The sequence below is a fragment of the Montipora capricornis genome, chromosome 6, assembly GCF_036669925.1.
Source record: "Montipora capricornis isolate CH-2021 chromosome 6, ASM3666992v2, whole genome shotgun sequence".
NCBI classification, from domain to species: Eukaryota; Metazoa; Cnidaria; class Anthozoa; order Scleractinia; family Acroporidae; genus Montipora; species Montipora capricornis.
The window spans coordinates 19,486,258-19,502,911 of NC_090888.1; the positions used below are offsets into that span (position 1 = coordinate 19,486,258).

The 16,654-nt window shown below is 38.8% G+C and overlaps 2 protein-coding genes across 3 annotated transcripts in view; one reads left to right on the top strand and one right to left on the bottom strand.

Annotated features, from left to right (window-relative positions):
- Positions 1 to 7,556, top strand: part of LOC138051726 (uncharacterized) — an 18,584-nt gene extending 11,028 nt beyond the window's left edge. Inside the window, exons 2-4 of one of the 2 annotated variants that reach the window (XM_068897983.1) lie at positions 746 to 894; positions 1,669 to 1,719; positions 1,818 to 7,556. In XM_068897983.1, the coding sequence (XP_068754084.1) occupies positions 849 to 894; positions 1,669 to 1,719; positions 1,818 to 3,343 (1,623 nt within the window). In that variant the 5' untranslated portion in view covers positions 746 to 848 and the 3' untranslated portion in view covers positions 3,344 to 7,556. The remainder of the gene's footprint in view (positions 1 to 745; positions 895 to 1,668; positions 1,720 to 1,817) is intronic. The other variant, XM_068897984.1, reaches the window with a different exon arrangement.
- LOC138051727 (ubiquitin-conjugating enzyme E2 J2-like) lies at positions 6,509 to 16,436 on the bottom strand. The gene is made up of 7 exons (XM_068897985.1): positions 16,234 to 16,436; positions 16,080 to 16,120; positions 13,889 to 13,991; positions 13,699 to 13,789; positions 10,316 to 10,363; positions 9,811 to 9,891; positions 6,509 to 8,932 (listed from the first exon to the last, which is right to left on the bottom strand). Exons 1-7 carry the CDS (start codon positions 16,356 to 16,358, stop codon positions 8,720 to 8,722), a joined length of 702 nt encoding a protein of 233 aa, XP_068754086.1. The 5' UTR covers positions 16,359 to 16,436; the 3' UTR covers positions 6,509 to 8,719.
- Between the last annotated feature and the right edge of the window lie 218 nt (positions 16,437 to 16,654).

Consider the following 16,654-nt stretch of genomic DNA (forward strand, 5'->3'; position numbering starts at 1 on the left):
AAATTCCTGTCACCTTGCGTATCACATTTCAACCCGCGTATGCAAATTTGTTAAGCTCGAATATTACAAGACATGATGAATTCACTAAGGAAAAACTAACAAAAACCTTTCCTAGTGAAAAATGTATTGAAGGAAACAACACATTTGCTATTAGAGGCAAAAACCCCTTCCTATTCATTGCGTGCGTGAAGACAAGAAATCCAATCGCGTCAAATTACCACACGCAACAAAATACATTTCAGAATCAAATCCTTTCCTAAAAATTCTTTTCCTTGAATAATGAAGCACAAAATAGACAACAAGCTTTGTTTCAAATAATTTTTGGCTGTCACATTTCCAATTATTTTCTTACCTTAGTCGACGCTTTTAAGATTCCAGATATTTATTTTTCACCACCTGTCTTGTTTATCCAATTGACGTTCCATTCTTGAGCTCCATAAAGCTGGTATATTTTGTTTAAAGATCCACCAAAACGCCATTTACGTGACGTCAACGCCATTGCAGGTTAACAAGGCAACCCAGTAACAATTTTTCCGTGAAACTAAATGCTCATTCTTTAAAAAATGGTCCTAAAATAATTTCGAGAATGACTGAGTGATTTAAATTGCTGTTGCAGATTGGTTCATAATTCATAATAACGTGACTTGTTACCAGGCAAGCTGAGGACCAATCACATGACACTTATTTTTCCCTTTTATTCCCGGCCACCAATCCAAATTTAGTAATATTACCCTTACTGTTCTAGATCATGAATCGTTCTCAACTCTTGTCGAAATGGATCGGGAAGTGGAAACCGAGCGTCGCACCGGCATTGTAAGGAAAGAGAAGGAAAGAGACCGACGAAGAAGATGGCCTACTCCAATTCCACTCCTCAGTTAAGTCCACGGAACCTTGGTAAGTTTTCTTAATTTTTTAAGAACTTGGTTGAGTTGTGTATAGGGAAAATTAAGGACGCAAAGGGTCAAAAATCGGAATGACAAGTGATACTGACACCTTCTTCAAGGCTGAAATGCCATACTTGCCATATTAACAGCTACCTCGGAGGACGAATGAATCCCGACGACATCGTTGTAAGAGAATTTCGGTTGTCACTTCTAAACATGAGAGGAGTCCACAGCGTAAAATAACATTTTTGTTTTCTTTTCCGGTGTCCGAATTAATCCGTATATATAAAAAAAAGTTCGAGTCTTTTAACCTGGAGAATAAGAATCTGCCAAGGAACTTTTATTGATTAACTCGATTCATAGCAAACTAACTTATTTGCTGCACTATCCAATAATGTACGTGAGGTCGACCGAAAAATATGTGAAATACTTGTACGAATGATGATGTTGTCCATCAAATTTCCGTGGGCAATATCATTAGAACTTTTATTTTAAGAAAAATAAAATCTCGGCTTTCCACGAAAAAGGATTCCAACCATGCCACTTTCTCGGAAAAGAAAACAGGAAGTTGACAAAATTAACGCCTGGGGGTAGTCTTTCTTAGGGTTTTTTAGTGATTCTTTCCAACCTCCTCTCACCCTGTACGAGTTTTCTTTTTTTTTTTTAGTCATTTTTGTCGATGTCCATAATCTAAGAGCAAATGCGTTTGCAAAATTAAAGGTTAATGGTGTTACAGCGGTTAAACGTCGCTAAAATCTTATACATTCAGTACTTGTCATTTTAGAAGTTTGTTCCCAAACCAAGATGGTATCACTACAGAGGTTCATTTCTACAGGTGTTTTAACTTTTTCAAATTTTGAGTTTCGCATAAGTTTCCTTTGCTTGGTTAACTCTGTCATACTGTGTGTATAAAGAAATTTGTCTGCTCCATAGGTAATCTTGAAAGATACAGTTGCGAGAATGAGGGCTGCTGTAAAGTACTAACCAATTATCATACCTTCCGGGAATGCGATTTGCATAAGCATAAGATCTGTCGTCACTGCCACATGAAACGGTATGAGGAGAGCGAACCGCATAGCCCGAAGTGCCCGTGTTGTCAGAGTCCAATTCTTCGTCTGGTGAAACCAAGCTTGGATGAAGACCTCGTTTTCATCTACGTCGATAATTCAAATGTTTGGATCGAAGGGAAGAAGCTAGCTGCCAAACAACAGAAATTGAAGTGTCTAGAGGATCCTAGAATGCGTTTGGACATTGGAAAAGTCGCTGATGTTGTTGCAAATGGAAGACATGTTGTCTGGGGTGTCCTGTACGGATCAGAACCTCCACCCATAGACACCGTTTGGAATATTATAAGGACGTTTGGCTGGAAAGTTGTTACGAATAAACGAAGCACAATTCAAAACAAAGAAAAACAGGTCGACCAACAATTGGTTGCCGACATCATTGCTCTTGTATGTGACAAGGATATCGCGAAGGGAAAAATAGCAGTCATAAGCGGGGATGCTGATGTAATTCCTGCAATAAAGGAAGGTGAGGGATGGTCTTTTGAAATATGGATGTGGGATAGTGCTATTTCGACCGGACTGAAAGACCTCGCAGACAAGAAACCAGAATTACTTACAATTTCTACTTTGGATTCACACCTGGAAAGTATTTCGTTTACAAATTTCAAATTTGTTCCAAGCCATATTTCATCAAAATTGAGCTCAAGAGCTGCAGTCATAGAAAACTACGATTTTGAAACAAACGAGGACTGGGAAAAGGGGCTAATTGAGAAGGTACGTTGGCCTTTCCAATCCTGCACGATAGGACCAAAAACACAGGAGAGCGCAGAGGATTTTAAAGACCTTCTCCTTGTTTTTGCATCTAACGTCAAGTCAATAGATGGCGAAGACTTTAGTAATCATTTTGTGGAAATCTTTGAAATTCTTCAAAAGGAATACCCACGCAAGGTGGTCAACTTTTCAGCGTATAACGAAAAGAATGATATAATTCCAAAGATCTCCCTCAGTTCGAACATATTTGATACATTAGAGGATCTCGATGATGAGGTAGGCTCCATTAGCATTTCAGGTTCTCAAAAGGAAGGAGAAGAGCCGAGAGGGCAACAAAACCGAGATCAGGAGAGGCACGAAGAACAGAATGAAGGCAAACCAGATGAGGACGACGACAGACCATTTCAAACCGTTGAAAGAAAGGGTAAGAGAAGACAGCAAAAGTATTCTGAACAATGTAAAGACCGCTCTTACTGTCGGCTCAGGTTAAACTGCCTTTCCGCCCACACCAATGCCGAAAAGAAGTTCTTTAAAAATCATGGTAAGTACAAGCTTTGTCCAAATGCGAAGAGTTGCCGGTACGGACCAAAACAGTGTTGGTTAGCTCACACCGATAAAGACGGCTACTGTCGCAAGTGCAATAAGTGGGGACACTTGGAACAAGACAAATGTTCGTCCACCTGATCACCTGATAACGAATCGTGGAATTTGTTTTTGGGTGGTGATACGCTTTCTCTCGTGTGTGTGCGCGCTTTCTTTTATTCTGTTCTCCGGTGAAAATGTCTTAATTTACTTGATTAAACTCGTCAGATGTGAAAAGGTACTTTATTGAAACTGAGCAACGTTCTCTAAATACGACTAGTTTCTTGCTCAATGACAAAATGGCAGTAATATTGTGTGCAGACGTAATTCGTCACAATCAACTAATACCGTTATGCGAAGATCACACATATCACGAATGTTACCAAGTTTACAATAGTGACTGGCCGTGGAACATTCTGATAGTCTTCAGTGTGAGACAGAGACTGGGATAGTCTCTCAAAGACAGTAGGGATACTAACCTTGTTTACGGCCTTTGTAGAAATTCAGTGTCAGTTCCTCGTTAAATCGCTATAAAATGGCACGGTTTCATGAGATTCTTTAGTTGCCACTAACCTCAAATAATTAGTCTTTACGCCCAAATGAAATTTCGGGTCCAAAGAACTAAAAAGCTCTAAAACGTACGTTCTCCTTTTTCTCCTACATTAATTTGACCAAATTGGTTGTCCATTTGTCCCATGCGTGCACAACCGAGCTGGTGAGATGCATGCTTTCTTTCCAGTTTCAAATAGACTTTTGGAAACAGATGTTTGTGATGTCTTCTCAGAAACAGACCTAAAACCTTTCACTAACTCGTTCGAGAATCAAATTAATCAGTGCTGTTTTTTTGCACTTTAATAGCACATTATAAGCGAAATTTCGTGGAACACGCGAAACATGTTTGCTATTGGTGAAGAGATTTTCCTCAGCAACGAAAACCCTTTAAGTTAACTTCAATGTCATTCAGTGTTCTCCTTTTAAGATAATTAGTACTTTCATTGATACAGATATTTGAAATCATGAAAGAACGAAATAGTTTAGAAATATCACGTGTTCGAAATTGGTTACGATATAAATAGACCATATTCGTATTCTCAATATTGGACTGGGACTGGCTTGCAAATTGAGGCTAATGCAGGGAAATCTTTTCAAATACAAATACTTTTAATATATTCCCCCGCATTAGCCTCCATTGCAAGCTAGTTCCAGTCCAATACTGAGAATACGAATATGGTCTATTCAAAAATGCCCTGTGAGTCATGTACATCCATGAGATACGCTGACCCACCTGCGTTTTCCAAGAGGAGTAACCTCACTTGATCACCAGGCTCACTAGCTATGCGTCGCCGTTCGCACTTAACTATGGACAAGGTTATTTGAACTTTAATCCAGACCAGATGTTAATGGTATCGGATTTGCATCTGGCTGGTTGTTCTGGCCACCAACTGGGTTAGGGTTAGGGTGGAAGCTAAGTAAATAAAAATAATAATAAATAGATTTCTGAATCCCTCCACGCTTTGTAAACAGAAGCATGGCTACCTTTTTCCAGTTTGATAAGGAAATTCATGTTCATAAAACAAATTGGTACAAGTAAATTAACCATCGCAAGGGGATTTTAAAGGTGAAGGTTCGAGCGTTAGGCCACCGTCAGAGCTAATCCATTCGCTTTGAGGGAGGGTCACCGCTCGAAAAGTCAGTTTCAATCTCCTTACGGTCTCAGCGAGTGAGTGAAATGTCGGCTCATCCCTGAGATTACGTCACAAATATCTTTCTCGCACTATGATTGGTTTATTTCCCAAAATGAGCGTTCCTGATTGGCTATTACATAGCGTGACAAATTGACGCGAGCATGACACGAGCAGCGTTGTATAGACTCTTATCGACAACGACAAATTAGCCAATCATATTGCAAGATTACAAGCAATTGCCGTAAAATTACATTTTAATTGCTGATTGCATAATTTTGGTGAACTAGGCTCGTTCTGATTGGCTGAATGTGTTGGTTCACTCTCTACGGTAACCCTGCCTTCCACTGTAGTAGAAGGGCCTCTAAATGAAAGAGACCTCAGATGTGTTTGTCAGCCGAAAGTCAAAACAGACTTGCACAGAGTCGTGAAAACAGTACAACACTCAGCTTGATATTACGTACGGTTAACTATATTCTCCGAACTTTTGTAATGTTCTCTCAACCCAAACTCCAGCATGTACAAGAAAAACCTCTAACGTCTTTGGATCCCGTAGGACCGTAAGTTAGACACAACCCAACTGTTTTTGTAAACGTCGCTCATGTGGGCTGCAAGTGAAAAGGCAATTGACGAATTTTCATTCTTGACACAGCAATAGGAGTTTGAGCCTTTTAATTATGCTCTTAGGTTTTGACTGGTGTCATTTAAAAAGGTTTCTTAAGCGTCACGCGGATGTCAGTTTGTTTATTCAGTGTGCCTTTCATTGCATGATTTGTAATTGGTTCTTTTGATTGTTCCTTGCATTGAAAACGCTCCCGCGCACACAGCTCCCCGCTGAGTTCAGCGTATTACTTTTGTTATCATCATCATCGCCATATAACTTATTACAATTATCACCATCACCATCACCATCACCATCACCATCGTCATCGTCATCATCATCATCATCATCATCATCATCATAATAGTTTCGCGCTTACGTAGCGAAGCGTTACTTAAATTTGAAGGCTACAGTCGATGTACAGATAACCGCTTTATTTCTGCACTGGTTGCCAACGGGAAACGTCATGGGCAACAGTGAAACTGCAAAGCAAATAAAAGACTTGCGTTTTAAATCTGAAATTACACTTTAAAGGCTGAAAGACGGCGAAAGTCTACTTTCAATTCTGCTGGGCAATCCATACATCATAACACGGCTCTTTACATTGTGGGTGTGTCGATCGGTTGATTGCATGCAAGGCGAGTATTTAAATACGTTACGTTTTTTTTATATAAAAAGACTAATTCGTCGCCAGGTCCTTTGCGACTTCATTTTGGCGCCCAAACGGTACAGCTACACAAAAAGTTATTTACTTGAAGTATAAACTGGAAGTTAATAATAATAATAATAATAATAATAATAATAATAATAACTACTACTACTACTACTACTATGGACAATTTAAGCCATTGTCTCTTATAGACCCCAGGAAAATTGTAAGAGACAATGGCTTACATTGTCCAGAAAGACCGAGGATTACCTGTAGTAGTAGTAGTAATGGTCATCCCTCGCTAGTGGAATCTGATTTCCGATAGACCCTTCATAGTCAAGAACAACTCATTTTATTTATTTTTCTCACTAACTTACAGTATGTACAAATTATTAACCAATGTATAAAGGTACCCACTATATTCCTCTTGAGGTTCGTTGCTTTTTATCTTTCAATACTGACCCTCTGATAGGGTCCTTGGGGACTCATTACCATTTACACAATAAGAGAACGACAAATTCTAATGAGCTGTTCCTCTGACCCCGTCACAAAACTTGTAATGAGCAATTGAAGCATACGGAGCTAAAGAAGTCTGTCCGTTATTTTGTAAATAAGTACACTAGAGATCTTGAACCAGCAACATCAATCCCAACTTTAAACAACGGTAGTTCCCTTGGTAGTTCAATTCTGCAAGTGTGGACTCTTCTAGTCTACCCCTGCGTTCCCACAAAAAACTTATTCTAGCTCAACCTTGAACCCAGGCTCACTCGCACGGAGAGAAACTGAGAGCCTGGACTCGAGATTTCTGCCAGAGTCTTTCCAAAAACAATCTTTATTTTCGAAATTGTACCACTACAGTAGTCTGCAAAGGCCTTCATAAGCCGGTTATTTCGGTGGTCGCATTCACCCCTTTTCAAATTGAGTTAAGATGGACAATTTATCTCTAAAACTATTGTTCATTTGTTGAAAACGATCCTACAATATCAGATATGCCAAATACAAGTAATTAGTGATATTTTTAAAGTTACTTCTCCGGCATACAAAAAGCCTTATAACTTCTCTCGTCAATGACAACTCGTTAAGAATATAGGCACTATAATCAGCATGGTAGCATATTCTGAGACGCTTTATTTAAATTCTGTTAAAATGAGATAATGAAACCGGCTGAATCATCATTCTTACGAAAAAAAAGGACTGTTGCAAATAAGCCATAGGCGTGATGTGGCCGATATATGATAAGATACCTAGAATCATCTTTCCTTACTATTAACTCTTTGACTCCCAAGAGTGATTGATTTTAAATTTTCTCCTCGTAAGCTAAATAAATTGTCGAGCAGGGTGGTGACAAGGTATATCATCAAATTCCCATAACTGACATGTTATGGACAGATATGTGTTGCAGTCAGAAAGGAGAATTAAAGGACCAATGCCACGCAAAATGATGTACAACTGTACCTTCACGACACCCCAAACTGCCCAAAAAGTAGAATGAAACATTGTAATAACCACATAAACTGACTGTTGAACAACATAACAGAAATACAGCAAAAGGAAAGAGAAGCACGTATTAACACAAATGGACTGCATTTGGGAAATCTTGAAAGAAACGTTCTTATTAGAAATGTTGACACTGCAACACTTTATCACTTAACAGTAATGTTATGGTACCATATCAAACACCAATTATTGCTGAAAATGTTGGGAGGGTAAAAAAGGGGCCACAGTAATTGGCGCAAGCTGTTGTGGCGCTCTGCCAGCTTGACTGGCAAAGTTAATAAAACAAAAGTAAATAAAATGAAAAGGATTCGGTCATTTTTGTGGCATAGAAAGTCCGTGGCAACAGGAAAGCCCTGCAAAAACAACCCATATTTTGGCTTTAGCTGCTCGTATCTCAAAAACGAACCTGCGACCCCCACTTTTTGTTTCTGAAATCTAATCAGCAGGCCAGAATAAAACTTTCCGCAAGGTTTTAAAAAAATCTGTGGAGCAAATTCAGAGCCACCTTAAATAATTGAAAATTTAAGGTAGCTCTAAATCCACTCCACATCTAATGTTTTCAAACTTTGCAGAGAGTTTCATCTTGGCCTTCTGATCACTTTTGTGCAATAAAACCTTGGGGTCACCAGGTTCGCTTTTCAGATATGAACAACTAAAGCCAAAAATATAGGGTGTTTTTGCAAAGCTTTCTTGCTGCCATATTAACTTGTTACGTCACAAAAATAACTGCATCTCCGTCAGTAACAATTTGATGTTTCACATGGTACCATAACATTGCTGTTAAAGTGTTGTAGTGTCAATCCTTTGAACAACAAGGTCTCTTGAAAGTTTTGAAAATGGTTTGAGCCACCATAAGACTCAAAAACAATGGAAGCTGGTTAGCCCGTTTGAGGAGCTGCTACGAATTGAGGACGTTTCGCCCGATATCCTATTCGCTCTAAGGCCAATTCGCCTGAACTGAAAACCTGTTCATCCTAAATGAATAGGCTACAGGACGAAACGACCTCCTCCCACTCCTACGCTCCTTTAGTCATGAGAATGATGCGGCACTAGCTGTTGTCCACAGCTTTTAAGACGCACTTGACAGTGTATGCGAATGCAGCAAAACCGATGATGACACAGATATTCACCAGGGTACTACTGATGAGTCCATTATTTCCTTCTCTTGTTGCACCAGCCACCCCTCCCTGGGTGTTACCAGTGGTGGTTTCTTTTTTCTTTTCTCTCTCCTCTCCTCTTTCCCGCATTTTTTCGTGGATTTCCTGAAAGATTGCGGGAACAATCATAAAGTGATCTAAGGCAAAGAAAACACTGTCTTCCTGGACATTCAACAGTAATAATCGTAAGGTAACCCTTTCTTTCTTTCAGGACTTAAAACAAAATCTTCCAAACTCAACTTTCCCTTTTTTTTTTTCAATTGAACCAAAGAGCTGTTGTAAGGGTTGCATTCTCTGCTCCTTCAATGACAGAAGAGCCACACCCACTAGATGCAAAGAAGAAAGGGAGCCTGTTTTTGACAACCTGTGGATTACGCGTTTTCCCTCAAAAATCTATATTATAAAAAAACCTCCAAGTTGCACTCTAATTTGATATTTGATTTCATTTCTATCAACAGTGTCCCCAATTAGTCCCTAGGCGCTAGAAAAATTGAGACTTAAAATGAAGTGCATCATCGTCATCATCATCATCATCAGTCAAATAGAATCAGTATTGTAGCACCTCTCGTAACCTGCTGTTGTTTGGTATTGTAATCAACTTCTGTTGTTCTTAAGTCTACGTCATAGCTAGGGTAGCTAGCCAATCACATCATGAGAGTTAAAGAATCGTCAAATGGCCTAAGAACCCAAACAAGCCCATTCCCTTGTGTCGACAAGGAACGTTTTAAAGCTAGTTTTATTAATATACTCTGTTTTAAATACACTTTTATCTCTTAACTAATAATATTTAACATGTAAATATAGGTATGTACATGTACTTATACTTGTATATTCAATAACGATTCAAAGATTATAAGTTACGAGAGCTGCTACATCACCCAATAGAATGGGTGATAAATTATGCACCAAGAAAAAAAAATTCAGCATAACCAGACACTGTTCATTTCATGAAAAATAATTTAAAGAAAAAGAAAAGTACTGACCTCTTCAATGTCAGGGAAAAGTTCACAAAAGGTTTTATCTTTTAAGTTGAACGGTCCACTTTGCAAAGCTAGTTGCCTCTTCTAAAATCAATAATAAAAATAATGGTTATCATTTCAGTTGTACGAACTGCTTCAGTTCATTTAAATGCTGCGGTTGAAATCTGAGTACAGACAGGAGAAGGTAGTTTGCAGGGTTTTTTTAAACACATGGATGAGACAATGTTATTGGAGAAAAAATTATAAGAAATTATCATCATCATCATCCTTCGGCATCCGAGGCCAGGATGCCAGCAACAACAGCGTGCCACAGTGTTCGGTCCCTCATTGCCCTCATTGAAATACCAGTGAAAATAGAATTATAAACTGAGGCAGATACAGTTCCAAATTAATTCATGAAGTGGTAGCAGATACAGTTACACATATTATTAATTCATGAAGTGGTAACAAGGCCATTTCTTTCATGCTCACCACGACAATGCTAATGATTATTTTGTCATCATAGTACCTGAAATTCTGAAGTGTCTATGCTTCCAAGAGTTGGGGAAGTTTCCACCTGCAAGATTTAAACAGTATGCAGGAAGTGAAACTTATACAAAAATAATGTTTATCGAGTTTCACAAACAACCACTGCCAGCATATCAAGATAGCAGGCAAATTAATTAGTAGTCAGAAAACACATCTACATGTTCATGTACAGTGTACAGTAGTACTACAGGCTAAATTAATTTTGATAAAGCTTCCCTATAACATCTCTTGCTTCGTACGTGTACCTTGATTTTCCAGTTTCACTGCACATACATGTAGGCTGAACTTAATTATTAATTAAGGGCGCGTTTGATTGACCCTATTCCGGAATAAGAATACGTGGAGTGATGATTAAAATGGTGTGTTTGGCGCGTTTCGAAGCAGCAAGGATAATGAAAATATGTTTAAAATAGCATTTTAGCAGATGTTTGACAATTTTAATGTGAATCTCCGTAAAAACAAAGGATTTCTAACTGATATTCCATGTATTCTTATTCCCGATTACGGTCAATCGAACGCAACCTAAATGAGACTTAACATACAGTCCAGACTACCTCAAACTTAAATAGCTTCTTTGGGTCTAAGGCTCAAGGCTACAGAGAAGTTAAAATTCCTACTTGCCCATCAGACAAGGAAACTTCATGTTGACCCACTGGCCACTCGAGGCCTATATATTTCTCATAAGTGTCTAAAAATCTTGATGCCTGTTGCTTTTATTTAATTCTATGAGCTTGTCCAAGGGGCAAGTGGTCAGAGAAAGTGGCTTGCCCAAACATTAAATCTAAGGATGTTACTACAGGAGCGCGAGGAAGCCAGGGGCTAATACATGTATGGCATTAATAAGGTCAGACGTGAATCCAGAACAATAAGGTTAGGCCAGATTATGATCAAGATCTAATTACGCACAACTGTTATCACAGCAATATGTCATGGATTGAATAAAGCTTGGTGAAGGTAGGCCAATGTCACAATTGAATTCCTGTGTCATTGACATTTTCACTGGGACATGAAAACACCAACAAACAAATGAGCCAACTAAATGTGTTCAATCGTGGACAAATTACAATGGAACAGAAATGCCCCTTCCCTCTACATCAAGGACCAAAACACACCATTTTCCCATCTTTGATTTTGGGCAGAGGGGTGGCATCAATTTCCTATTTAATTTGTCCAAAATTGTAGCCCCCACCCCCCCCCACCCAAAAAAAAAATAAAATAAAATAAAATAATAATAATAATAAAATTAATTAATGAACACTTTCATATTTAAAACTACTTGAGGAAACTGTGCCAAGTCAGGCAATATACATTGTATTGTAGCCTACAAACATGGAGACTTTTTCCTGGGTATGTTTCCTCTGTGCCTTTGGTGTTGAGAGAATTGACAGCCTAAAATGATTGTATGTAGCTATCTCATCATCATCATCATCATCATCAGTTCTTTCTTCCTGTATGGAGAATAGGGCCGGAAATCATGCTCCTCCCCGATACCCTGTTTGCTGCCGCCAATCCTGCCTCAGCCCAAGAGTTGAAACCCATTGTGGACAAATTATTATTATTATTATTATTATTATTATTATTATTATTATTAGTAGTAGTAGTAGTAGTAGTAGTAGTATTATCTGTCCTATTCTCAAGCTGATCTTATGCAATATATTCCTACCAAGAAGTGGGTCATAGCAAATGACCAATTTTGAAAGGTACTTGGTTTGACTTTCTCCTTTCCAATCAGTTCTCTGGCACTCTCCTAAATATCTGAGCCATTCCATGCAAAGCTGTTTTTTTTTAATGCTAATTGAATTCCGAGTTGAACAATCCATTTCAGAAAGATGGACTGAACGCACTTGTCATACATCCAAGAGGTCTAAGGGTTAGGGTTAGGGTTAGAGTTAACGACTAGTTATAGCTGTCGCTAAAGTGCCAACGAGCCAAGCTTGCATGATCTGGCGCCTGGCGGCTGCAAACATCACGCGGCGTACTCGTGCGGCACTCTCATTGGTTATCGCTACGATCAACATTTCATCGCTTTGGTCTACATTACAGCTTTTGGTCTACATTACACTCAAATTTGAAGCGCTTCTGAGATTTCGTCCGCCTAAAAATCTTCTCGCAGCTCTATAAGCTACCGCCTCGCCAGGCCTTCTGTCTTCAGAAGGCCTGACTCGTTGGCAATAATCGAGGTGAATAGTGGCAGAATAGTTACAGAGTCGCGAAGCGGAGAGGTAAATAATCTGCCACTTATAATATTCAACGAGATTGAAAAGAATAATAAGTGATCTCAACAACACTCGATCTCAACATTTGAAGAAGAAAACCATTCAGAGTCGATTAATTGACATCTCAATTCACGCATGGAAAGCATGCAAGTGGTATGAAGCATGTGCGAAAGTGTTTACAGAAGCTTCAAACATGGCAAATCTAAATAACCTTCATTGAAATCGTCATCACAAAATAGCAAAATGGTCATTTAACACCATTCAAATCAGCAACCTTAATCGAAAGTCTGCTTGTTAAAACATTTTCACGGTCAATGGAGGCTCTAATTGAGGTGGGCATTGCTTTGTTGTAATATGAACCGCCTTGTTCATTTGCAGCCATGTATAACTTTCTTACAAACAATTTTTTAAATTCCTCTTTTTAGATTTTCTTGATTTCAGTAAAAATAGAATTATTCCGAGTGAACTGTTGGCAGGAAGATTGTTCACTTTTTAGAAATAATTATTTGGTAAAACGAATTCAAACACTGGCTGGCAAAAATATAAAGTCTTCTCTTATCTTTGAAAACTTTCTGGCCAGATTTTGTGGCCCCCTTTGTATTCTCTGTTACAGCATCATTGTGTAATCTTAATATTTCTGATTCAGAAATGCTGGTGAAATGAGAGTTTTTGCCGGTCATTTTGTTTGTTTCAGATCGTGCGCATTATTGACTCCTTAGGGACTGAATAATGCTCAATTACTCCGAGATAGTGAACCAATCAGATTGCTTGAAACACAAAGATCACTGAGTGAGTACATACTACTACTACTACTACTAATAAGGAAATTAATAATAATAACAATAATAATTATTATTATTATTTATAATTATAATTATAATTATTATTATCATTAAGATCTGAGTGATCCTCACACTTAACTAGACAATTGAAGCAATTTATCATTGTCACTTTATAGACAAATGAAGAATTCAGGTCAGCGTCAACAGGATTCGAACACAAACACCTCTGTGATGCTGGTGCAATACTCTACCGACTGAGCTATGACGCTACACAAAGAGGTCGTGGGTTTGAGTCCCGTTGAAACTCTCTGATATGCCATGAGCTTAGCACTAATACTGAATGCTACTGGCTCGTTACAACTCACCATAAAACTCAACAGACCAGTTAAAATGGTGGAAACAGACCATGCTGGATTCCAAGTGTCAGGATGAAAATCACTTATAGACAGACACAATCTGAAAGACACAGCAAAACAAAGACAGTTTGAACAACATTAAGCCTACAATGCGATGAATAGGTCGAAAGCTCATAGCATTACTCAAAAGAGTACTTACCTGGTATTGACTTTAAAGCGTCCATTTGGTGTGATCATAAATATTCTTGGTGGTTTGAAAGGAAAATCTTTAGGAAAAACTAGTTTACCATGATAGTATCCTCCTGTAAGAATATGAAAACATAAAAAGTGTTCAAACTTTTAGAGCAAATGCCTAACTAACTTAGAGTTATAAAACACCTTTAAAGAAGCAAACAATTTTCACATGGCACACCCAATCACCCCAAATTGTCCCAATGTGGCTATTCGAAAGATGCACCTGTTACTGCAAACAAATACCGGTAATGTTGTTCTGAAAAAGATAACTTCAGTATCCACAATAATAATAATAATAATAATAATAATAATAATAATATACTTCATTGACTACTCCCATAGGGTCTTTTCAGGGACAATACAAAGTGGCTCAAGGCATAAGGCACCTCTGGCAACTGTTATATGGTTCATGTCTGATGTAGAAGCACAGCACCACAGCCTGATGCAATTACCTGTGAGTCCATTGTAATTATTCTGCGTGGATAATGCAGATGTAACCATATGAAAATGCTGTACAAGATATTAGGCAAATTCATTCTGGGGATGAAGTGGGTTATAAATGTGACAGAAACTCAAGTAAACTTCAGACTAACTTTTGATACAAGTTTTCATACTAAATGTCATACTCAACTCGGCCTAGTATGAACCCGCCTATTGACCCAATAATGGCATACTTAAAATGGTTTTCCATTCACATGTTGTTCAGAGGGCTCCAGCTTCCCGGTTTGAAGAAATGAGGGTGAGGGGAGGGTTTTCCCGTTGTAATGAACTTTACATTGTCTCTGTGGTCAAAGCGGGCCATCATCGCGCTCAACAATTTGATCGACAGTCATCACTACAAACGTCACAAAAAGATAAGAATGACAGAATTCCATTCACCTTCACTTTCCATCCTCATAATCACACAGTCAAAAGCATCATTCTTTGTAATTTTAAATTACTCCAAAATGATCCCGAGACTGGTAGAATCTTTTCGCAACCTCCACTTATTTCATTCAAACGCGACAAAAACGTAGGCAACTTTTTAGTTAGAAGCGCACTCAAAACTAACAAGCAACCCGGCACTTTCAAATGTGCGCGCTCACGATGCAAACTTGTCTTTTCATTGTTAACACTAGCAAGATATCGGGGCCTAAGCGATCTGTTAAGATCACCGATCGTTTCACATGCACCTCCGCAAATGTCATTTAATGCATAACCTGTACGTTATGCAATAAATTATACATTGGTGAGACAGGTAGACGACTAGGTGACCGATTCCGCGAACACCTTCGCGATGTTGAGAAGAATGACAAGGATGCATCCAAGCCAGTTGCTCGCCATTTTAATCTGCCTAACCACTCCAAAAAACACATGGCTATCTGCAGCCTTTCCCTACATCTAGGTACGACGGAAAGCCGCAAGAATCTGGAACAAAAATTCATCTTTCAAATCGGCACCCTTAATCCTCATGGTATTAGCGAACGCTTTTCATTTAACTAATATATTCCTATTTTTCACGTTGCCATGTTACCACCAATAGCGTAGTACACGTAACCCATAATCCCTCGATTCGCTCTGACGAAGGGCTAATGCTCGAAACGTCAGCTTTTAGAATCTTTGTACGGTGGTCAATTTACATTATCAACTCCGTTGATAAAACCAAATTTTTGTATACTACTTCCCCACCTACGCAGTACCACAGTTTCTTTAGAAACCACCCCTTCATTCTTACATTAAGAGAGCCTGCCTGAGAATCTACATGTACATTTTTTGTTGATAAGAAAACAATCTTCACAAGAATCAAAGTTCTTCTGAGAGAAGTCTTACACAAGTGTGTCTGCATCATCCACTTAGAATAATTAAAATGGATGAAAGGTAATAAGCACTATCGGCGAGATAGCACTGAAATTTAGATTCAGACATTCTGCATTTGTTGATAACAAAAGAATCTTACAAGAATAATACTTCTTGCGAGAAAACTTTCATACGGGTGCGTCTGCATCATCCACTCCGAAACATTACAATGGGTGGAAGGGAATGACCACTATTGGCTAGACAGCTTTGAAATTAAAATCCAGAGGGCGAAAACGGTTGAGACCGCATCCGAAAATAGCTATCGATCTCTGGTACATGTACAAATGACAAATCATGTTTGCTTAAGAATTGTGTCTAACCTGTGTATGGCGTATTTTCCGGCCCACGTACAACGTAATGCCTGCCACGAGAATGACATAATATCCCAGTAAAAAAAAGATTAGGAGAAAATGCTAACGTAAAAACATGAAACGTTCAACTTGAAATATGAAAAGATGAAAAATTGCTACAAACCATTCCAGAATATTTGAAGGTAATGGGAGCGCTGTTATGTACGGAACAGGATCTTTTACAATTCGCAAATAATCCTGCCGTAATCTTGACGCTGCCGTTGTATGTACTCGTTTGTGGGAGGCCATACAAACAAGAAGAACGTCGATATCGTGACAGGAAATGGAGGACGTCTTCTACCTTGCTATTCTATTACCCAGAAGGGCACAGAAGCATTCTCGTTCCCAGAGCTGCGCGCCAAAATCTCGTACCCAGAGTCCTCGGGCTTTTGGGCCAGCGGGTGAGCGCCCGGAGAGACTCTGGGATAATCGATTTGAACTATATTTTTGATTGGCTGCTTGCGTAACAATGGCAGTCCGACAGGAAGTCGGTAAGTAATTCGGAAGCCCCAGAATTTGGAGGGAGATTCAAAATCTAAAACAAG